Source organism: Stigmatopora argus, chromosome 3 (genome assembly GCF_051989625.1).
Source record: "Stigmatopora argus isolate UIUO_Sarg chromosome 3, RoL_Sarg_1.0, whole genome shotgun sequence".
Taxonomy (NCBI): Eukaryota; Metazoa; Chordata; class Actinopteri; order Syngnathiformes; family Syngnathidae; genus Stigmatopora; species Stigmatopora argus.
Genome location: NC_135389.1, coordinates 21,337,013 through 21,362,661, shown reverse-complemented (window position 1 = coordinate 21,362,661; position 25,649 = coordinate 21,337,013). Strand labels below are relative to the sequence as shown.

At 40.3% G+C, this 25,649-nt stretch overlaps 1 protein-coding gene across 1 annotated transcript in view; it reads right to left on the bottom strand.

The window, feature by feature from the left end:
* Nucleotides 1-14,913, bottom strand: part of LOC144071817 (uncharacterized) — a 52,387-nt gene extending 37,474 nt beyond the window's left edge. Inside the window, exons 1-3 of the mRNA XM_077597239.1 lie at nt 14,837-14,913; nt 4,799-4,873; nt 368-513 (exon numbers count right to left, since the gene is read on the bottom strand). Coding sequence (XP_077453365.1) covers nt 368-405 — 38 coding nt within the window. The 5' untranslated portion in view covers nt 406-513; nt 4,799-4,873; nt 14,837-14,913. The remainder of the gene's footprint in view (nt 1-367; nt 514-4,798; nt 4,874-14,836) is intronic.
* Between the last annotated feature and the right edge of the window lie 10,736 nt (nt 14,914-25,649).

The following is a 25,649-nucleotide window of genomic DNA, read 5'->3' as shown; positions in this document are numbered from 1 at the left end:
TTACTTGTCTGGTTGTTTGTTGTTATTTGTGCACTTTGTGGTGAAGCTTTAAATCTCATGATACTTGTACAATGACAATAAAAGCATTCAATTCAATTATCAGGACGTGTTCAAAGTGAGAGAGTTAGAAATAAAGCCAAATAAGGGCACCAAGTAGGGGGAGGGGTTGCCATGTTACAGTATTGTACGTAGACCAAACATGGCCGCGATAATCGAAAAACCGTCAAGTCCAATCACCCCTACTATTTCTACCATGCACACGTTTTCGCGTCCATACAATATCAAGATAATAAACGATAGACAACTATATGAAAATACAGATACTTATAGAATGTACATATAATAAATGAGTAAATATTGTACTCACCGACTCACAAGAGCTCTTCTCTGCGTCATGTGCGTCATGTTAATGTAAAAAAATGGCGATGAAAGACCTGTAGAGTCCGTCGCGAGCTTTTTATTTTTGGATAATGGCGACGACGTCTGTCGTAAAGCCGACTGGAGCTCGCATTTCTGGAAAAAAAAAATCCATCTTCACCGAAGCTGTTCGCCGAAAAACGCTCTTTATTTTCGGATAACGGCGACGGCGTGCACCTGGCGGCCGCCATGGTGGTAGCCATTCTTCTTCTTCGTGGCTTTGATTGGTTTAGTGGGCGGTCCTCTGTCTTCCGCTTTCGACTTTCAGCGTAGTTTTTTGTTGTTGACATTTTTGATTAATAAACTTAATATTAAGTACCACGATAGACCAAAGCCGCAAATTTTGAATCCAAGAAGTAGTAAGGATTTTATTTTTATAGTTTTAACCGCACTTTATAGTGGACACCTGGGAGGCAACGAGCGTTTTTAATGGTGATATCCAAAAATAATCGCCAAGGATTTTAATAAGATTGAGCTATCTAATCATTATTACATTTTTTTATTCTTATCCATTTTAGTTTCCCAGGGGACCACTTAAATATAATTACGACGGTATGTACTCAGCTAAAGATCATTTCTTTGAGGTTGAAAGTCTGAGTGGAAAGAGCAATTTCACCGAAAAAATACTAAATTTAAAACGAAATATAATCCCAAATGAATCACCGTTGTAATAAATCCAACGATATACACCCTGCTATCAAAAAAACCTAAAAGGTAAAAGCACCACTAAATAAACGTAGTCCTGCGTGGCTATTTTCTGACCGGTTTCGAGTCCCGGAGTGTCCCAAAAAAAATGAGGAAGAGCACAAAAAAAGTGCGTGCGTCATGTCGTCCAAAAATGTCGTTCATCACAGCAGGGAAAAGCACTCCTCTCACATTAAAGCCTTTTATCTCTTTTATCCCCTTGTGTGTGTCTCTTGTTTTCAAAGCTCTCCTCAAACGTTGGTGACGTGCGCATGTGCGTACATCGGCACGTTTCTTTCTTTCTTTTTATTTATTTATTTATTTATTTAAATAAATAATTATTTTCCGTGTTGCGAAACGCTGGCACGTGGACCTCCCGGAAAATAATAATAATAATAATAATAATAATGGCGTTAAAAGCATTCAAAGTGATGACGTAGTATACTTGATTTGTCGCCAAAACATTAGCTCGATCCAATTACAAGACTAACCAATGACAGTACGTATAGTACTATACATCCGGGGTAGGAAACCTATGGCTCGGGAGCCACATGTGGCACTTGGATGGGTGCATATGGGTCCCCACTAAGAATTGAGACCTTTTTGTACATTAAAAGTGGTGAAAAGACTAAAAAAATGCATACATTTTCATGTAATTTTTTTCTTTTAAATTCTGAGTATGGCTCTCAAGGAATACATTTTGAAAATATGATTTTTTATGGCTCTCTCTGTCAAAAAGGTTCTCAACCTCAAGTAAACGTAATTGTTCAACATCTATCTTGGCTAGAAAACTTTTTAAAAATATATTTAAGCATAAGATGTCCAATTAATTGTAAGTGGGAGTGTGGCAGCAAAAAATGAACAATCGTTCATCTTAAATTTACGGCGGATTTAAACGCCACACGATTGGGCGTCTTGGGAAGAGGGTCAAGTGTTCTTGGCTGGCGGCCATCTTGGGAAGGTCAACCAGCATTTGGAAACTAGGTCTTTAGAAGTACATATTGCATTATGTTGATGCCGTATCGCTATTGTTGCAAGATTAGTAGCTGGCAGCCATCTTGGATAGGGCAACCGGCACTGGTGTTGCAAGATTAGTAGCTGGCGGCCATCTTGGATAGGGCAACCGGACGGCGCTGTTGTTACAAAATTAGTCGCTGGTGGCCATCTTGGGTAGGGCAACCGGCGCTGTTGTTGCAAGATTTGTAGCTGGCAGCCATCTTGGGTAGGGCGACCAGCATTTGGAAACTAGAGCTTTAGGAGTACATATTGCAACATTTTGATGCCGTATCGCTATTGTTGCAAAATTAGTCGCTGGCGGCCATCTTGGGTAGGGCGACCAGCAGTTGGAAACTAGATACTATTTTGAAGCTGTATCGCTATTGTTACAAGACCAGTAAATTGGAAGCAAATTAATCAAAGAAAAGTTCTTTATATTGTTTTCCCCACTGCATTTTTTCATTCTAAGAGCAGCTTCCAATTTTTTGGGACTATTTTATTCCCTCTAGGAAAGACAATATGGCCAGTAAATGGCATTTGGGATTAAAAAAGAAAAATAATGATGCTTAAAAAATGTGTTTCGCAGATCAAAAATGCCAAACTGCTTCCAAAACCATGTGAATTATGACAATTCTCCGTCCAGCTAAACAGCGGGACGCCGTTCCTTTATCTGTTGATGAAAATGTTTGTCTCTTTCTGCCGGGTTTAAAAGCTATTGGCGATTCAGGCGCTTTACAAAAATAGTCATGTAGAATAGTTATGGAATAGTTATATGAAATCATTGTTATTGTAGTTGGGGCTGCGATGGAACTGAAAATTTCAAGGACAAATGTATATATATATATATTTTTTTTTTTGGTTTTTTTAGAAATTTCAAAAAAATTAAAACCAGTCTAAACTACAAGAACAAAACATGATGTTCCATCACATGAATATTTCATGCAAATCTCGTATTTTATCACAAAAGCTGCCAAATTCCTCGTCACATAAATTGGACATCTATCACTCTCAATGGGCGCTTTAATATAAATTTGACTCACTACCACAGCACATACCCTGTGAGTAACATACATAATAGAGTGGGGCAAAAATGTATTTTACATTTCATAAGTCATTCGCGAAAGCCCATTTTACCCTTTTAACGGGAGAAAGAAATCAGATGGAAGTTCACGATAAGCTTATAAAAATATTATAAGTACAGACATTGCGTAATCTGAAATAACTTTGTCCAATATTTAATATCTGCACGGCACATTTTTAAAAGCTTCCCTGTTTTCCCCATCAGCCGCGTTTTTTTGTCGGCGGGGATTTTTTCCGTCTTTTTAATCGCCAAAGTCACGCGGCACGTGTGCATATCCATTTTAATCAATCCACAATTCATAAAAGATCAAAACTCAATGCCTGGGGGGTGACGTGCATATTAAATATCGCACCTGTCGCTCGCTCACGTGCTCGCCGCAGCCTAAAAAAATGTGATTATTATATTGATCGTTTATTTTCCAATCCACGCCGACGCCATTAACGTAATCTTCGTGGCGGACTCGCGTTCCGTTGATGAATTCGATGACGTTCCGGCGGGACAAGCGGCGTGACCCCATCGACCCCGCGTGCGGCGCGGGGACGATGGTAATGAGATTAGCTGCGCGTGCGAGCCGACCGTCGTCGTCGTCGTCGATGACGCGTCCTCCTCGCCAGATTGTGCGTGCGGCTTCCAGGCGGCGCCGTTCGTGCGACAAAACCGCCGCGGTTAAACGAGAGAGGATTACTGTGGAGGGGGTGAACGGGTTCGTGGGCAACAGGAAGGGGCTGCGCGCTAAAGGATAAAGGCTAAAGGCTAATGGCTAATGGGTAATGGCTAAAGGCTAAAGCAAGGGTGTCAGACTCGGGTTGGTTGGCGGGCCGCTTTAACGTCAACTTGATTTCACGTGGGCCGGACCATTTTAGATATATTTAGATATTTTTTTAATAAATGGATTAAAATAACTGGATTAAAAGCCCTGTATATTCCGTTTTTTCTAGATCTAAAACAATGTTTATTTTAGCTTTTTTAAAATATATTTTTAGATTTTACAAAATGATTTTTGAACTAAAAACACAGAAAAAATGGATTTAAAAAATGACAATTATTGATTTAAAAGGGGGAAAATCAGGAGATTTAATATATATGTATACTCTTCATTTGAATTTGATCCTAAAACAGAAAGTCGGCACTCATGATTTCCTTTCCCGGGCCACACAAAATGATGCGGCGGGCCAGATTTGGCCCCCGGGCCGCCATTTTGACACATGTGCCTTAAATGTATTAAGATTTAGCAATTCGCTAACACTACCATTTATAATAACTATGACTCTTTCATTTACAGGCAGTACTATCCAGCACTTTTGGTTGCAAATAATCAAGATTATAATGTAAACTATCACTCTAAAGAACTGTTTGGTAGACTAAGGTGTAAAATTCCAAAAGTGTGAGTGTCCAAGCATGTTTTGTGAGTCGGCGGTGGCAACAACAATGGCGCGACGAGCCGTGAATGGCAACAAGCTCCTCCTGTGTGAGTTTTCGGCCCTCAGACAATGACTTCTCTCATTGGGCCTGATCTTCAGTCCAGACACAACGCACTTAAAAATGCAAAACCGTTCCGTCTTTAAATGAAGGAGCGCGGCTTTTTCTCGATCTGGTCGCCGATTGGCTGTGAGAACTTACCTCTGGCTGTTTTCTGCGGGGGTCTTTGAGCGGAAAGTCTTGCTTATTGCGACGTTCTCTGCGAATCCAGACAGCCTATGATTAAAACAAACAAAGCCTTCTCACTGCTGGGTACAGCCTTCTTCACTTGTGTGTGTGTGTGTTTTGGGTTGGAACAACGAACAAACCTTCGATCGATTTGGGAAGCTAACTTTACAGCACGGGTGTCAAAGTGGCGGCCCGGGGGCCAAATCTGGCCCGCCGCATCATTTTGTGTGGCCTGGGAAAGTAAATCATGAGTGCCGACTCACTGTTTTAGGATCAAATTCAAATAAAAAGTATAGATGTATATTAAATGTCCTGATTTTCCCCCTTTTAAATCAATCATTGTCATTTTTTAATCAATTTTGTCTGTGTTTTTAGTTCAAAAATCATTTTGTAAAATCTAAAAATGTATATAAAAAGCTAAAATAAACATTGTTTTAGAGCTATAAAAAAACGGAATATTCAGGTCTTTTAATCCATTTATTAAAAAAATATCTAAATATTATATCTAAAATGGTCCGGCCCACATGAAATCGAATTGACGTTAACACGGCCCGCGAACCAACCCGAGTCTGACACCCCTGACATAGACAAATTCAAAAAGGAAGTCAAGTGAGCAGTACAACCAGGAAGTGTGTCCGTAGCGGTCTATCTTGTCATCCCTAGGTAAGATGGCGGCGCCCTGAACACGTTTTTTTCTCTTATTTTCTCTTAAAACACACTGAAATTCACCGGGGCCCATTAAAAACAAATAAAATATTAAATTAAATTAAAATATAATTTGGCAGATTGGATTTTTTTATGACATACGATTCTTTGCCCCTCACAGTCTAAAATGTTGTGTATAACTTGTTAGCCTAGCCACCAATGAAAAATATCAATTTAATTCCATTAGGGGTCCTTTAGGGGGGCTCCGCCCTGTCAGAGTAAGACATATGAACGACACAATATGGCAGCCCCGATCTAAACTCGATGAAAAAAAAAAACACGGGGGGACAATAGTAGCGAACAGAGCTTTCAGTCCAAACAAAATCTCATTGTTCTTGTTTTCCACAGCGATTTGGGAGGGGGGGGTTCTGTATTCTACATTCCCTCACCCGCCCCTCGGCCCTATCACGGTCCCACCGCAGACTGCGCATGAGTGCTGTTAGCGAGGCCGCTAATTAAACAGGGCTGCGTCTATGTTTCCGCGGCGCCCAAGGGGGGGGGGGGGGGGCGTTGTGAAAACCTTATTTTCAGTCCAGACGCCATTTGATGAGGGATTATCTGCTGGCACGGCCTTGGCGCACTCCCCCTTGCTTCGTCATCTACCTTTCCCACGACTTCTTCTCCGTCGCCTTCCAAAAACGCAACCTCGGTGAAATGAGGACTTGAACGCACGTTTAGTCGGCGACCGGTTTAAAACAAAATAAAACTTGTAAGAAGACTACCAACGATCCATCGGGATTAAATACACATATGAAGTTATATTAGGGCGGACTGGTGGTGGCGTGGTTGGCACCTCCGCCTCACTGTTTTGGGGTCAGAGGTTCGAGTAGAAAACTGAATTTTATTAATATATTTATTTTTAGATTTTACTAAGTGATTTTTGAACTAAAAACACAAAAAGGAAAAAAATGGATTAAAAAATTGCAATTATTGATTTAAAAACGGGAAGAAAAAATCAGGAAATATAATATACATAATATACGGGCCGCACAAAATGCTGCGGCGGGCCAAATTTGGCCCCCGGGCCGCCACTTTGACACCCGTGGACTACAACATCACCTGTATCTTTGGCTTGCCGAACACCATAGCCCAAGGGTGTCAGACTCAGGTTGGTTCGCGGGCCGCTTTAACGTCAACTTGATTTCCCGCGGGCCAGACCATTTTAGATATAATATTTAGATAAAAAAAATTATAAATTGATTAAAAGAACTGGATTAAAATCCCTGAATATTATTTTTTTATAGATCTAAAACTATGTTTATTTGAGCTTTTTTTAAAAATATATTTTTAGATTTTACAAAATGATTTTTGAACTAAAAACACAGAAAAATTGATTTAAAAAATGACAATTATTGATTTAAAAGGGGGAAAATCAGGAAATTTAATATAAATCTATACTCTTCATTTGAATTTGATCCTAAAACAGAAAGTCGGCACTCATGATTTACTTTCCCGGGCCACACAAAATGATGCAGCGGGCCAGATTTGGACCCCGGGCCGCCACTTTGAGACACGTGTTGTAGCCAGTTTACAAATGGCAACCCAAGCACGGCGACAACATCCAACTTGGGTCTAATCCCAAAACCAGATGTCACATTCAAAGCTGATTTACATCCAATCCGTTTTCCACAACAACAAACCAAACCTTCATGTGGCCCACCACTCGGTTGCCAACGTCAAAAACGACAAGAAAAACAAAATCAGGGGGGAAAAAACGGCGTTGAAAAGGCATTAAAATATCCGCAGATCTGAAATCAGTCTAAAAAAGGTATTAAATGACTTCCTTGCATTTTTCACTGGAGTAATCAGTGTGTTCCTTGAGGTCTCGGTGGTCTCATTTGGAGCAAATTAAACTTCTACGTTTCAAAAACTAATAGCCAAACTGTTGGTTTTTCCTCTCCCAGCCGCTCGGGTAATTATTATTTATACACGCTATCGGCCAAAGATGATATTTGCTAATATCTTCAGACTTTGCGGCCGGTGGATAGATTTTCATCCCATTCTGCAAAAGCCCATAAAATGAACATCTTAAACGACGCATCCTTCATCAGGCGTCTCGAGTTGCCGCTTATTAGAAAGCTCGGTTTTGAAGATGGACGAGTTCGGGGGAAGCGGTTCGGGGGTGCTTAAATCCTGCCTGAGTTTATCTTGGAAAGCTGCGTTTAGTTGTGATTGTGCTTAAGGACAAACCTGTATAAAAAGTCTAATTACATGGGTTGCTTTTGTTTGTCTATTTTTGTTTTAACAATGTCGCATAGTTGATATTTCTTTGCATTTTTATTAGCATCAAGCTAGGCAGACCAAGCTGTTAGGCTAAGCTATTTTGTTGTTTTAAATGTCGCTATTCTCATTTTTTTCTATTTACATGATATTTTGTAATTTGTTAGCCCCTGTACTGTATTTTGTATTGTTTATTAGCATCAAGCTAAGAAGACAACAGTTAGGCTAAGCTATGTTGTTGATTTAAATATTGGTTTTGTCATTGGTTTTATATTTACATGATGTTTTGCCATTTGTTAGCCCCTATACAGCATTTAGCATTGTTTATTAGCATCAAGCTAAGCAGACAGCAGTTAGGGTGAGCTAGGTTGTTGTTTAAGGACGTCATTATTGTCATTGTTTTTTTATATTTACATATTTTGCCATTTGTTAGCCGCTGTACAGCATTTTGCATTGTTTATTAGCATCAACCTAAGCACCCTGGCAGACCAAGCTGTTAGGCTAAGCTATTTTGTTGTTTTAAATGTCGCTATTCTCGTTGTTTTTTATATTTACATGATATTTTGTAATTTGTTAGCCCCTGTACAGTTTTTTGTATCGTTTATTAGCATCACGCTACGCAGACAGCAGTTAGGCTAAGCTACGTTGTTGATTTAAATACTGGTTTTGTCATTGTTTTTATATTTACATGATGTTTTGCTATTTGTTAGCCACTGTACAGCATTTTGCATTGTTTATTAGCATTAAGCTAAGCAGAGAGCAGTTAGGGTAAGTTAGGTTGTTGTTTAAAAACGTTGTTATTGTCATAGTTTTTTATATTTACATGATATTTTGCCATTTGTTAGCCCCTGTACAGCATTTTGCATTGTTTATTAGCATCAAGCTAAGCACACAGGCAGACCAAGCTGTTAGGCTAAGCTATGTTGTTGTTTTAAACGTCGCTATTCCCATTGTTTTTTATATTTACATGATATTTTGTGAAACATTTAAGATATTGAATTTCTAACTTCTAAATAAAATGAGAATGAAAAGTTGATCGCTATCTAAGATAATATATTTTACGTTTTATGCCGTAAAATCATGATTTGCGCAGCACACAATTAAAAAAAAATCAATAATACTATCATTTATCTTTATCATTTCTGGGAAGATGTTTTTATGGTACGCAGGCCCACACTTGTCAATTTTCTAGTGGCATATTAGGACTATTTCTGTAATCATCCGTGCATCTATTGGTCGTCAGTCTGGTCACAAGACAGTGAGTGACAAGTCAACATCATGAGCCGTAAACAAATACACTTTGCGGATGCAACATTAGCCACGCCTACCCGTGACCTGCCTTGAAAATAACCAAAACGAAAAACTATTTCAACCCAGGTCTGAATAAAATGCCTGGCTTTTAGCTCAATTCAATAGCCAACTCACCCAACTAGGCTTAACGACAATGCGCTAGCCATTTTAGCATGAAATTATCATTTCTCTGCCATTACTGAGCCACAGATGAGTTAATTAATAAGTCATTCATTTGTAGCAGAGTCTGGATTTCTACTTTGCCTATTTTGGAACAGAAAATCACTTATTAAAACGCAAATTACCGCCGGGCATGCTGTCTCACTTCACATTTAGCGTCTATCTTTTTGACAGACACTTCACACCAATCTTTCACACCATTTATTCTTTTCTTAATGGCTGCACCTCTGCTAAACAACATGAAAAGGTTTGATTATTAAGATGACATGAGAGATCGCTTGAGATTTTTCCAAGACACGTGATGTCAAGGTAAAAGAGTCTATCAAAAAATGGACAGGTGGCTAAAAACTAAGTGCATTGTATTGAATCTTTGTGTGTGTTCCTCAAGTGTGAATGTTCCTTTCGAGTAACAAAATGCATATCTGTATATATATACATATACGTATGCGTATGCGCATGCGTACGCGTACACATTCATATATATATATATATATATATATATATATATATATATATATATATATACACACACATATATACACATATATATACATATATACATACATATATACATATATATACACATATATACATATATACATATATACACATATATACACATATATACACATATATACATATATATGTATATGAATGTGTACGCATACATACATGTATATATATTTCAGGAACACGCTTATTTTTATATTTATTAATTTGCTTATATATTTATTTATGGATTAATTTATTTATTAATTAACTTATTTATTACCTATCTATTTATACGCATACGCATATGTATATATATATATTCCAGAAACACGCTTATTTATATATGTATTAATTTTTTTTATATATTTATTTATGTGTGAATTTATTTATTACCTATCTATTTATACGCATACGCATATGTATATATATTTCAGAAACACACTTCTTTATATATTTATTAATTTGTTACTATATTTATTTATGTATGAATTTATTTATTAATTAACTTATTTCTTACCTATCTATTTATGTCTAAATGTATTTTCCTGTGTCTGTATTCTCAGCCTCTTGCTACTGTGACAATGAAATTTCCCGAATACGGGATGAATAAACTTATCCAATCCAATCCAATTAAACGATTAAAAAAAACATACAAACAAAACGTTGCACATATTTAATCACATAGGACGCACTTAAGTCAAAAATTGTCCCCAAAGTGGACGGGGGGGCCCAATCAGTTGGTGCCCCTTTTGTATGCACTAAATTCAAGATTGTGTAGATGTCGCTGTATGACGCCGACAGCTTGACGGTCTGAGTACATTGCTTGCTAACGCGCTATATTTATATTGTGAAAAGGCAGATATGACTAACACGCGTGCGTGCGCATATCATGCTTAAAGCATGACAACATTAGCAATCGATTATGACGTTTTTGTCTGCTACCAGTAACCGAGATGATCCGGATTAGAGCCAAAATGGCTAAAACGAGATCGCTTTTACAAAAAAAACGTACTTTTTATAAAACATTTATTTCCCGTACACAATTTGAAATGATCAAAAAAAACGTATACAATGCAGCTAAGATGTATAAATTGACAGGTATGAGAATAGAACACGTAGTCACAGCATTTTCACCCAAAAAAGAACAGCTCGCAAACCTGTTTTTAAGCGCTAGTGAAACCAGCCGGCAGTGGTGCAAAGTGGGTCATGTTACGTCGTTACACGAGGTGTGAAAAGCCCATTAGCGCCAGCGACAGAGTTCAACGCAGGTGAAGGCCGTCACGTGGCCTATCGCCACGCTCCGGGCCTTTATTTTGTTATCCTTGACGAGAGAGGCGGCACGCGCTAGCACACAAGTCAGCCTGAAAGCGACACGGGGTCAACGAGGTCGAACGCACCACTCTTAACTCAGTTCACCTCCGACCTGCTTTGCTTCCAGAAGGACGGGTCAAGTCATTTTTAGGCGTTGTTGCTGCTCTGGGAGGACGCCGTGACAGGCTACAGCTACGCTAACGGGGTGGGGAGGGGGTTTTGATAGCACACTCTGTGAACTCTCTATTTTTGGGTCATGAGACTCCGTGAACTGATTCAACCCAAGCGGCAATAAAGACAAGCACTTGGTTGGAAAATGGAAAATAAATATACAGTACTCGCTTTACTAGGTAGTTTGCTGTTAATAAGTTGGAACAGACCTCATTGTTATCGCTAACTTATGCTAATGTAGCGCCGTAGTCAGTACAGTGGTACCTCGTCATACGACCGCTCGTCATACAAAATTCTCGTCTTACGGCGGAAATTTCGATCGAATAATTCGCCCGTCATGCGATCAAAATTTCGTGATGCGACCAAGCCAGGTCTTTTTTGCATATCTTTCGTGTATAACAATATTTACGAGCACGGAACGATTAATTCAGACGAGTTTCTCCTAAGACCAGGAAACGCACAACGCGCATGCGCGGGCAAACAGAGGGCTTTCTGGGTAATGAAGTATACTCGTGCACACAACACCCATAGGCAATGGCAACCTTTCTCAGAATAAAACTTCATTACCCACAATCAATACGTGGGTAAGCTCAACTATTGTATTTCCTGTTATTCTTTCTAAGGAAAGAAGCTCCCGCGATCGTTCTTTAAAGACTATTTCTCGTTGGCAAGTGGTCGTGCGTTATCCTATTGTGAGGACATTTGTGTGCATTATTTTGGGAATATTTTGAAGGCAATACAACAGCAAACAGTCCATCGATAGCGAACGTGAGGGTGGAGGCGTGGCAAACCGCCAACCCGGCCAGAACGAAGGTAACAAAAGATTACAACAAAATTAGAATTCAGTTTTGTGTAAAGTTACATTAAACGTATGTTTGAGTGTCTGTATATATTAATCCAAGTTCATTTAAATTTGTTTGTTCGGTTTACGAGTGTGTTGTCGTGGAATACCGTATTTTCTCGCATATAAGCCGCCCCTGCGTATAAACCGTACCCTTAAAATGGCCTTAAAATCGTTTAATTTTACAATTTCTCGCGTATAAGCCGCCCCCTGATTCACAATTTTGACCTCCATATTCATGGTTTTAATAGGGAGAAGAAATGTGTTACTTTGAAGGGAGAATCTAGAGAAAAATCATCACAAATTGTATTTTGGATAGCTCTCGGCTAATCAAAATTCAAGCATTAATGGAGATGTACACTCTTATTACTGCATGAGATCTTCTCTAATCGGAACGTTAGACCCTCCCACCATATGTTATCCATCGCTGTGAGCTATCGGATCCAACGTAGCTGTTTACAAAAGCAACATTTTGGGGCCCTCCGACTTGAAAACTGCTACGTTTACTTTGGCGATGTGGCTTTCACGGACATGCGGCGTCGGAATTTCAAAAGGTGACTGGACTTTTGGAAACGTGGAAGAAAGCAGCAGCAAAGTGCGCCATTTTTTTTTTACAGTTTGGACTTTTAAGGTGAACTTTAAGCGAAACAATTTGAGTGTTCACAAGTGAGCCAAACTCCGAGATCAGATCTGATCTGCAGCATGGAGACAGCCTACGTCACCCCTTCCTCCTCCCATATTCCGATTCAGCACCCCCCACGCCCCCTCTGGTGTCCATTTGGGATGACAACGTTGCAAATTTGTTTCCGAGCATAAAACCAAAGGACCCAGGCATATATATTTGTTTTTTTTCATCTTGTTTTTAGCCCCGATGACAAAGCCCGGAGACCCGGTTAGAGTGGGTGGCGGAGTTTGGAAACAGCTGACATGGCTCAAGCAAACATCCCAAAAAAAAATGTTGATCCCAGCAGAGATTTAAGGTCAAGCAGGTCCAATAAATCACAAAATGCACACTGAGCTCTTCTGTTGTGTCGTAAGAAAGTATGGCAGGGAGTCATGATGGACAACATGGACGGTCTCACGGTACGATAAGCATACCGGAAAAAAAACAATAGGAAGAAGTGGAAGTTTCTGCGTATTTACCGTATTTTCTCGCATATAAGCCGCACCCTTAAAATGGCCTTAAAATTGTTGAATTTTACAATTTCTCGCGTATAAGCCGCCCCCTGATTCACAATTTTCACCTCCATATTCATGGTTTTAATAGGGAGTACTTTAATAATGTTACTTTGAAGGTAAAATTTTGGGGAAAAATCATCGCACGTTGTATTTCTAAGATACTGTAGAAATCGATTGCTGGATTTCACATTATTTGGGTCAATATCATAAGGAAGTTAAATTTAAAAAGGAAGTCATGTGATCAGTACAACCAGGAAGTGTGTCCGTAGCGGTCTGGTTTGTCATTCCTAGGTAAGATGGCGGCGCCCTGAGCCAGCAATGACAGGCACAAGTAAGTTTTTACACATTTTATGCAAGATACGGTTTATGTTTTTTCTTGAATTTCATTCATAGACGTCAAAATAAATTTAGTTCAGCGTTTCATCTGTTTATCTCTTCTCTATTTTGAAATAAATGACCGTATCGCCCGCAATATCTTGCATTATCGCGTTTGGTGCATTCCAAATCTAATTTGTGCGCATATAAGCCGTACACTCGATTCAGTCATCATTTTTTGGAGCGACAAATACAGCGTATATGCGAAAAAATACGGTATTAAATAAGAATATCGATGAACCATGGCGTAATGCTTCATACTGACTCTTAAACGGACTATTTGCAACAATCTCTGGAACTGTCTCACACAGATATATATGTGGCCCTCTGATTGTTAAAACACACACACACACACACACACACAGTATGGAGCTTTTGGAGTGTGGAATCTAATGCGGTGCAGCGCTGGCAGCCGTTAGCGACTGCTAATGAAGTTATTAGTGATATTCATGCAGGCCTCAAACTTCCATTAGCCAGCTGCTGGATTGCCTCAACTTTTGGCAGTTTGGTAGTTGACGAAGCCAAAGAGGCTGCCTTGGACGCTTCATTTTTTGGACTTCCACTACAGTCCAGCTACATCGGTTTAAATTCATGGATTTTATTTTTAGTTTTTTCAGGGGGGAGAACTGAGGGATATGAGCTATTTTTTAATCTCAACATATTAGCTAACTCTTGAAAAAAGGGTATATACATGAGACTATATGACAAAATCATTTGAACTCACTTTGCAGAAGTACAATATTAGCATTATTAGCAAGAATATTGCATTTAGCTCCAATAAAGAGCACATAAAAATACTGTATATTGCTTACAGTTGTATTTCATGTTAATTTTCAACATATTTTTAAATAGTAAGTGTTTTATGTGTGTTTTTATAGTGGGATTTGACTGCAAGATTTTGTTGAACAAAACCCATTCAAAATATTTAGGTTATTTTTAGGGGTGCGAGGAATTTATTCTAATCAATTTAATTGAAATTTGGAGAAATATGGATAAAAACAGGGGTGTTTTGAGATACGAGTTAGTCAGTGAATTTAATTTCTCATGGCCAGACACATGAAAAAATGTTATTATTAGTATACATTTTTTGTTTTAAAAATATTATGGAAGAAATGTTCATCAGAAAATGTGGGAGGTCTTTTTGAAGAATTAATTTATATCTAAACATTTTATTACTAACACACCCAAACTCCTAATTCTAATCATTTGCTTACAAATAATGACTTTGTTGGGCTCTACTTACGTACTTGACTGAACTTCAACTGCAAGGAAGCTATTCTTGTCCAACAGCGTCTTCTGCTGGCCAGAAGAGGAACAACAGAGCGTTTAACCTACGGGACATATTGAGGGTTAAGACAAAGTATACAAGTTATTAGAGCTCAGCTATTCTTGCCTTAGCACTTTATATTAACATATGTTCGTAATTATGAAGGTGTTAAGCACGTAAAATTCAAGGAAAATTAAAAAAATCCGGAATACGAGGGACTTAAAAAAAAAGAAAAATCTAAATAATCTTTAGGAACCTTTGTCGCCATCCAGTGGAAATGTTTTGCTATTGCATTTGCTTAGCGGATGGCATGATTTGAACGATCAACTAATTGTTGGAACTTGGTAACAAAGTACAATAAAAAAGTGACAGCAAATTCACATTGCAATTAAGATTTTTAAAAATATTTTTAACAATTAAGTCAATAAAATAAACAAATCACAATCAACTCTCACACCCAAAGGAAATTAGTACACTCTTAAATATTGTATTTTCTAGACCACATGTGTCAAAGTGGCGGCCCGGGGGCCAAATCTGGCCCACCGCATCATTATGTGTGGCCCGGGAAAGTAAATCATGAGTGCCGACTTTCTGTTTTAGGATCAAATTAAAATGAAGAGTATAGATGTATATTGCATTTCCTGATTGTCCCCCTTTTAAATCAATCATTGTCATTTTTTTATCCATTTTTTTGTGTTTTTAGTTCAAAAATCATTTTGTAAAATCTAAAAATATATATTTAAAAAAGCTAAAATAAACATTGTTTTAGATCTATAAAAAACTGAATATTCAGGGCTTTTAATCCAGTTCTTTTAATCCATTTATTAAAAAAATCTAAATATTATATCTAAAATGGTCCGGCCCACTTAAGTGCAACTTATATTTTTTTATCACTGACCTATTTATTTGGGCTATAGTTATCAAAAAATCTGTAAATGCTTTTTAAAAAAAACTCTTCTTTGTGTATTCTTTAGCTGGACTTTTACTCAGATGCGACTTATAGTCCGAAAAATACGGTATTTCTGATTGAAAGCTGTTCGAGTGCTGTTTTTTTTTTCAAAGAAAACCAAACTTTGGCAGTTCCTCTTCTAGCTAGCATGTTTGGCTAGCTTGTTTGGCTAGCTTGCGCCCAGGCCTCACGTGAGCTTATGCAAGGCGTTCGCATGGTCGCACCTCATTGGTCACGGCGCACGCGCTAACGTTCCGCACATCATCGCGTCCATGGCCTCTTGATGACATCAGTCAAGTGTGAGTTTTGCGAAACGGCGCCGGGCGCCAAACTCCCATCGCCCGCGCATTCGTCGCCGTCGTACGGCGGCGTAAATCGCTCAATTCGCCTTGATTTATCTGTCAGACGGCGAACGGCGCCAGGCCCGCGCACGCTCGGGAGCCGTTATTCTCGGCGAAGCGGGAACCGAGACAAAAGACGGGTGGGCGGGTTGTTGGTTTCGCGCCGCCGCCGACTGAACGCGACGACGCGTTGTCCGCGTCTGCCAAACGAGGCTTCGCAGAAAATTCCGCGGCGTTCCGGTAAGCGTTTCCTGGCCTTAACGGGAAGTCTGCCTTTGGGGGTGCAAGATTACAACCTTTGCGATCGCGGCGGTCAATGGAAAAGTCTTAATACACTCACAGGCTGACCACTACTGGACGTAAAAATTGCTCCGTGGAGATAAAGGGGGCGGGTCATGTTGACCTAAAACAAATAAATTGTGTGACAGGCCAAAAAAATATAAAATTAAATTGAAAATACAGTCGTACAGTCGTAGATCTACTTATGAAATGAATTGGTTCTAGAGCTTTTTTCATAACTTGAAAATTTCGTAAGCAGAGGTGTACTTTATATGTAAATTGTCTAATTTTAATTAAAGCCTTTAAAATTGGTAAGTTTCCCAATTTTGTATGAATGATGTGAGGAAACATAAAAATGAGAAGAAAAACATGAATCAATAACTAAAGTGAGAATCAATGCATCCGCGGCAGTATTTTCAAAATAAAATAATGGATAAGGAAATGCATTGAATTTTGGGGGGGATTTTGTAAATTGGATCATTTTCGTATGTCGAGTCACTCATTTGCATATAAAAGATGTGCTTGTTTTAATAAATAAATAAATGTTTACTGTAATGTTTACTTAAGACGGTTAAGTTTTTACAAACTAGATGCGTGGATATATTTTCAAAATAACGGATAAGGAAATGCAGTTAATTTTGGATCTTTTTCGTATGTCGAGTCACTCATTTGCATATAAAATGTGCTTGTTTTAATTTAAAAAAAAGTTTACTGCAAAGTTTCCTTCAGACCGTTAAGTTTTCACAAAGATTCCAACTAGATGCGTGTATGTAGAATCAACAAAAGATCAATTTTGGATTCCGCCCCCAAAGATTAGTTAAAAACAGCCATCTGAAGTAAAACAACATACATTTCCCCCCCAAAAAATGTCAAATAGCATCACAATCATGAACAATTTTACCGTCCACAAGACAAACAAGAGTTATGTAGGCCATTCGGCGGCCTCCCCTGACACTGTCATCGCGCCGCTGTGAGAATTTGGACTCCTCCGTGTTTGCGGCGTTAAAGCGGATCGTATTTGCGCGTTTATTGATTACAAGTGGCAGTTGTGATCTGGGAAAATGGAGAGTCTTTCAAACATCCCCCATGAAATGTCTTTTATGTGACAATTAATGACATTCCACGCTTACAATGGCCTCTCATCGTACGCAGATGTGGCCTTTTATTTGCCGTCCAAATACCAAAAGGCGGCCTTTTAATTTAGGGAATGCGTGCCGTAAAATAAATAAAGGGTCAATAAAGTATTAAACCGCAGCGTGATTAAAAGTCCCGGGACGGCTTTTAAGTTTTTGACACTTTTTGGGGTTTGAAGCGGCGGAAAATATCAGCGTCATGTTGGCGTGGATGGCACGAGCCAAAATGGCGGACGCCTCTCACCAGCTGCTGGCAAACGGATCGTTACCCAGAAGGCACGGGGAAGAAAATGTGCGTGAGATGGAAGTCGTGTGGTGAACGTTGGTTTGGACCGCGGAAAAGACTGGAAATGTTTGTTTTTGTCTCCAAAATGGCGCCCAAACAAGGTTTACGGAAGAGTCAAAATGTTGAAAAAGCAGGGAGTTGTCACAAATTGACCGTATTAGTTGGACTATAAGTCGCACCAGAAAATATAGAGAAGTCACACTGGAGTATGTCAATTTTTTTTGTCTGATCTGAAGTACAAACATACTTTAAAGTATTTTTTTTAAATATAATTTATTCTTTTTTATAATGAGGCCTCATGAATGAGTGTGTTTTTAAAGAGAGAGTAAAAATAAGAGAAATATGAAACGAGGCAAAAAGCCACAGTAAAAAACTAAAAATGATAAGCGAAGAGTTTGGCCAGGAGCCACATGCGGCTCGAGAGCCACGGGTTTTGCCACTCCTGATATAGCATGAAAAAAAACCAGACTTTTGGTGGTTAGAGAATAAAAAAACATAAGCTGCACTTGAGAATTTGTCACAGGCCTGGCCAAACAGCGGAAAAAAGTGAGCATTATAGTCCGGTTAATACAGTACTTCAAAGTGTGTTTTTGCCAAACTATAGCAAGAATCTAAAACATGTGTCAAAGTGGCGGCCCGGGGGCCAAATCTGGCCTGCCCCATCATTTTGTGTGGCCCGGGAAAGTAAATGATGAGTGCCGACTTTCTGTTTTAGGATCAAATTCAAATGAAGAGTATAGATGTATATTACATTTCCTGATTTTCCCCCTTTTAAATCAATAATTGTCATTTTTTTATCCATTTTTTCTGTGTTTTTAGTTCAAAAATCATTTTGTAAAATCTAAAAATATATATAAAAAGCTAAAATAAACATTGTTTTAGATCTATAAAAAACGGAATATTCAGGGATTTTAATCCAGTTCTTTTAATCGATTTATGAAAAAAAAATCTAAATATTATATCTAAAATGGTCCGGCCCGCGTGAAATCAAGTTGACGTTAAAGCGGCCCGCGAACCAACCCGAAAAGATCTCCTTCCGCCATGGTGTGTCACGGGGGGCGGGGTCTACGCACCGACAAACCGCAGCGAGTCCGGCGCTCGGGAGTTGAAATAACAGTCACTTTGCACAGGAAGCCATTGCTCACTGGGATGCTTCAGTGCTCAGACACAACAAAGTGGCCTTTTACACACACACACGTGCGCATGCGGGGGTTAACGGGAGGTCGAAAGTTGAAATGGTGTGTGTGTGTCCCAGACAGTGTGTGTGCGCGTGTGTGTGTGTGTGTGTGTGTGTGTGTGTGTGTGTGGACAAAGTGACATCTTGAGAATGGCCTTCATTGGTGAATTGTGGGAAACAACGGGAACAAAACGATGACCGGGCAACATCTCATCTCATTTTCTGAACCATTAGGGTCGCGGGGGGTGCTGAAGCCTATCCCAGCTGACTTCGGGGGACACCCTGAATCAGTGGCCAGCCAATCGTAGGGCAGAAGGAGACAAACAACCATTCACGCTCACACTCATACACAGGGTCAATTTAGCTTGTTAGCTAGCTAGCCTAGCATGCATGTTTTTGGAATGTGGGAGGAAAATTGAGTACCCAGAGAAAACCCACGCAGGCCCGGGGGAGAACATGCAAACTCCACACAGATGGACATGACCTGGATTTGAACCCAGGACCCCAGAGCTGTGAGGCCAATGTGCTAACCACTTAACCACCAGGCCGCGACCTGGCAACATGTGTTTTTCCGATCATGCTGATCGATCGATCATTTTTGGACATTGAAATGAGAACAAATGTTATGCAATTATTAATTTAAAAGGGGAAACAGAGCATGAATGGTTGTTTGTCTCCTCATGCCATGTGATTGGCTGGCCAGCGATTCAGGGTGTCCCTCAAAAGTCAGCTGGGATAGGCTCCAGCACCCCCCATGACGCTTGTGCTAATAAAGCAGTTCAGAAAATGAATGAATGATCGCAAATTGACCGAAAATGAGAGAAAAGTCGCCACCGTGCTGTGGTTGATACACTTTACCCAGAAATTAAATCCATAAAATATCCCAAACAAACGCATGTAATGACACCCGCATACTTGTCAAAATGTCCCGTTACCCAATCTTGCCGGATTTACGATTCTCATGTATTTTGGAGGCTATCTACCCAACACGGCGACGATACAAAAGCTCGACGCAGAAGTAAAGCTTTGGCATTTTGTCAACGTTTCGGGTTCGGCTCCATTCTGTATGGGCGCAACAATCCCATTGGTGCGGAAGGATATTTAATCTGGGGGCGCTGGAGGCTGCCGAGGCCAAAGGTCCGCTTGCTTTGTCATCCTTAGCTCAGCCTCCGAGCACTTCAAGAACCTTCCTGACCTGATTGGAGATGTCAGCTTAGTGTCGCGTAGTCAGACGGGCAAACAAGCACCGTGTGTGTGTGTGTGTGTGTGTGTAAGTGTGTGTGTGTGTCTTTGTAACAGATCCATCCTTTGTGAGTGTGAGGCCTCTGCAGGGTTCAATGTGTGTCTGACACAACAAAGAGAAGCAGTGTTTGAAAAGCGCAGTCCCAACCTGAGACTCCCAGGTAAGTCCGGTAAGCCCCTCCCCCATCGAGACCTTCAACTTGAGACCACCTGAGCATGCACAAAACACCATAGCTGTCAACTTGGACTTTTTTTTTCTTCGCGTATTTGATACTTTTTTGATTATTTCAAATGGTGTACACCACAGGTGTCAAAGTGGCGGCCCGGGGGCCAAATCTGGCCCGCCGCATCATTTTGTGCGGCCCGAGAAAGTAAATCATGAGTGCCGACTTTCTGTTTTAGGATCAAATTCAAATGAAGAGTATAGATGTATATTCAATTTCCAGATTTTCACCCTTTTAAATCAATAATTGCCATTTTTAATCCATTTTTTCTGTGTTTTTAGTTCAAAAATCATTTTGTAAAATCTAAAAATATATATAAAAAGCTAAAATAAACATTGTTTTAGATCTATAAAAACTGAATATTCAGGGCTTTTAATACAGTTCTTTTAATCCATTTATATAAAAAAAATCTAAATATTATATTTAAAATGGTCCGGCCCACATGAAACCAAGTTGACATTAATGCGGCCTGCGAACCAACCCGAGTCTGACACCCTTGCTGTACACGGTATACAGTCTTCCCTCAAATATCGCTACTTCACTTATTCACTTCTTCGATTTTTTTTCCTATTAATTATTATTATCACATTTTTTAAACTTTATAAAAATGTAAAAATCCACGCTGAAACTCGCAAGCGGAAGCCACTCCCCTGTCTTCCACTTGCTACTACCCAGCACTACTTCGCAATTTTTCGTTTATCTGGTCTACATTAACCGCGATATTCGAGGGTTTACTGTAACAACTTTTGTACGGGATTTTTTAAGTATGTTTTTTTGTAAAACCGATCTCGTATTACCCATTTGGGCTCTAATCCGGATTGTCTCGGTCACTGGTAGCGGACAAAAACATCATCGCCGACTGCTATTAATTTGTATATTTCACTATATAAATACTATAGCACGTCAGCAAGCAATGTACCCAGACAGTCAAGCTGTCAGCGTCAAACAGTGACATCTACAGAATCTTGAATTTAGTGTCGCACCAACTAGTTGGGCACCCTATCCACTTTGGGGAAAAATTATGGACTTTTAAGTGCGCCCTGTGTGAGTAAATAAGCATTTTTATGTTTTATTATTAATAATATATTAAGTGGAGTTGCAATCATTAACAAGGGGAGCAATTGAACCAGGTTGCCAGATATGAAACATACCATGATAAAGTTAAGACAATTTGTTGAAATGGTCACTCACAGAAAAGCAATTTTAAGGACTGAAGAACGTAAGGACTTCATTTAAGGCAAGTTCCAGTTCTGGAGATTTTCCAGTCCTCCAGGTCAAGGTCGTCCTCAAGTTTGAATGAAGGTGTTCGTTCACCCTTCATATGAACCACCAGGCCAACCACGGCTTCCCGCGGTTTGACATTTTTGTCAACGGTGCACATCGTGTCTGCGGACAGAAGCGTTGGATTCACACGGGAGCACATCAAAGAGAACATGTTGCCATTTTTGGACTTTGGGGTCTTGGGAGGGGATGGAAACCTCAGGATTGAGGTTTTCACAAAACTTAGCCACACAGACGGCCATTATCAGAATCACCCCAAAGCCACGGGCACTTTTGGAGACGAGCCGGTTCACACCAAGGACAACCGAGAGGAATGCAGTCACCTCTAGATCCCGTAGACCAGATTAACCTAGAACAAGGGTGCCCAACTCCAGTCCTGGAGGACCCCGATCCAATTTTTCATATTTCATGAATCAAATCGAGCTTGAGAACCATCCGGATTATTTGATTCAGGTGTTCTGGTGGAAGTAAACATGGATAAAAGACTAGATAGGGGTCCTTAAGGACCAGAATTTGGCAGTCCTGATCTGGAACCAGCACCTCATTCGCTCCCTAAGAAGAAAATACAATCACTCCAGGTTAGCAAAATCCAGATTCTGAACAGATTGAACTATTGGCTTGAAAACGTTGGACGAGAAATTCAAGTATTGACATCATCGGTGTCAAACTTGCAGCCCGCGGGCCAGAAGCGGCCCACTAGGGGGCGATCTGCCTGACTTTGTAGCCCATTTTATACTGCACATGCAGATTAAAAGGCTTTTAAAGGCTGTAAAAGTCGAATTTAGGGAGTTCTGTGATTAAGTGGGCTCAATGTTTTAGCTGTCAATGGCAGCCAATGAGTGACCAAGGAACCTTAAAATACCCCAAAACCAACAGGAAGTCACCTGGAAATGTCCAAAAACCAACAGGAACTGACAAACGAACAATAAGCAGCCTGGAAATGACCCCACATTTACAGAAATTGACAAAAAAAATGTAGTCCCTGCCTGCCATTGACAACAATAGAAGTCCAATTCACTTCAACTGTCTGCTAATGCTAATCTTTCAGTGCCATTGACAGTGCTAGTGCCACCATTGGCGGCCATTATGTTATCTTTTTATGGCCAAAAATGAACTGGTCCAAGTTTGCCACCCAAGAACGGCGTGAAACTAAGAACGCAGTCTAAACAGGAAGTTGGAGGCATGACCCGTCCTCACATCTCTCTCCACCGAGATCATCTCATTCAAAGGGAAGGCGTGGCCCTAACGAGCTGTTTTGCCCCAAGACGAGCCAACGATTGATTGGTATGCAAGACGGCCATTGCAGGTAACAACACCCCCGATGTTGACCCACAACATCGGGGGATTCCACACCTGAAAATTCGTAGCCAAGAAGCCTTTTAAGAGGAAAGATGAAATGTCCGCAATCTGTTTTACTATGTTAAAATCAAAATGAGGAGGTGGATTAAGTCCCCAAAAATGACTGCTAGGACTGGACGCTGGGAAGCGACTGGTCAGGCTGAGGTTAGAAAAAGCGTCCTGTCAAAATGCCAAGAGACTGTATGTGACTAAGTTCTTCATTCATTCATTTTCTGCACCGCTTATTCTCACGAGGGTCGCGGGGGGTGCCGGAGCTTATCCCAGCTGACTTCAGGCATGAAGCAGGGGACACCCTGAGTTGGTGGGAGCCAATCGCAGCGCACGAGGAGAGAAAGGACAACCAATCATAGCTAGGTTTAGGCCATTTAGCGTGTTCAAACAGCTAGCCTAGCATGCACGTTTTGGCCATGTGGTAGGAAACTGGAGTACCCGGAGAAAACCCACGCAAGTCCGGGGAGAACATGCAATCTCCACAAAGTGAGGAGCTATCTGGGGGATCGAACCCACAACCCCAGAACTGCGAGCTCAATGCACGAACCACTTCACCAACGAACCGCCACTATCCTTTTTAGTTCAGAAAAAAAACAGAACTGGAGTACCTGGAGAAAACCCACGCACACCTGGGGAGAACAAGCAAACTCCACACAGTGAGGAGCCATCTGGGATCGAACCCATGACCACAGGTCTGCGAGCCCAATGCACAAACCACTCTACCAACAAAACACCACTATTTTTTTTAGTTCAGAAAAAAACAGAACTGCAGTACCAGTACCCAGAGAAAACCCACGCAAGCCCAGGGAGAACAAGCAAACTCCACACAGTGAGGAGCCATTTGGGGGATCGAACCCACGACCCCACAAGCCGAATGCACAAACCACTTTCCAACGAACCACCACTTTTTTTTTAGTTCAGGAAAAAAACTGTATATGAAGGAACTACCCAGAGAAAACCACGCAAGCCCGGGGGAGAAAAAGCAAACTCCACACTGAGGACCCATCTGGGGATCGAACCCACGACCACAGGTCTGCAAGCCCAATGCACAAACCACTTTCCAACGAATCACAACAAATTTTTTTAGGTCAGGAAAAAAAATGGATATGTAGCAACTAAAATATCAAGTCAAACTCATAAAATAGCCATTTTGAAAACTCAAAAGTATAAATAATTAAGTGAGATGCAGTAGTAATGTTAATCCTATTTGTTGCTATTTTGTTAGCATCAAGCTAGGCCAACCCAAAAATCCACATGCTAACACGACTTCCCCATTAGCCATTGCATTTTGTTAGCGCAGCAGAAAAAGCACAAATCCCACAAATACGCCATTTTGGCTCTCCCGGGATCCATCTCGCATACCCCTAAAAATATTTCATAAATGCCGACCGTCGTCATCGTTCATACCACGTGTCGATTAAAACACCATTGTTTCTCAGCGTTCACACATGACGAAAATAATGAAGCCTCACAATAAAAAAAATTAAAAAAATGTTTCCGCCATTGTTAACTTCATTTGTGGTGGCCATTTTCGAGCCAGCGAGCCTGGAAATAAATCAGCCCCGATGATGGCGTTCATGCCGAAAATATTCCCAAAGCGTTTGGCACTTCATATCTCTGCATATTGAATCCATCCCTCCTGTTTTTCCTCGCCGCTCATGGTTTTTCTCGTCTATCAAAGGATGTTTTGCATGTTAGCTTGCGGTTTTCCTTGCAGGTTTTGGCCCCGGTCGCCACGTTTCTCAGCCGTGTCAAACCGTGCGACGTTTTAAAAGCCAGCCACCCGGTCGCCGACGTCTCGCCGCGAACAAAAACGGTCACGGGATTGATTCCTCGCCGCTATTTTTCACCCCGGGCCGAAATTAGCTCAGACGATGATCCGTCAAATGGTATTAACACGCGGGCCGGCGTTTTTGGTGTAATCCAATGCTTGTTTTAGCTCTCGGGGGCGTTCTCCGGGCAGAGCATATAGATATTAAAAATGATGGAAATCTTAAATTGTATTCCAGACCTGCTCTCATCAGCTGCGTTTTGGAATTTGGCAAAATGGAAGCCAAGAACGGAATATGAATGGCGGTATGGCAATCTTGATCTGCGGTCCATTATCACATACCTGGCAACTTATCATTTTTTTCCCGTATTTTATATGTTTTTTTTATTATTTCCAATTGTGTACTCTGTGTAACAACTTTTGTATGAGAAAAAATACTTCTTTTTTTAATTATAGTATTTTGCTGTTTAATATACCCGCGTTAATATACCGGGTATATTAAAGAGCAGGGGTATATTAAATGGCGCACAAATGGGAAGGTACGATCCACTACGCACACTTTATGCCGTGACGGGGTGCATCAATGTTTTGCAGACTTAAAACTACTTACTGCTCAGGTAAAAACTAATGACTAAAGTCTGACTTGGAATTTTAATGAACTTCAGTATCTCTAATGATGCCCCCATGAACACCATACAAATCTTGCCCAAAAAGCTGAGTTGCCGTTTAATATACTACTGGTTCCACTACTGGTTCCACT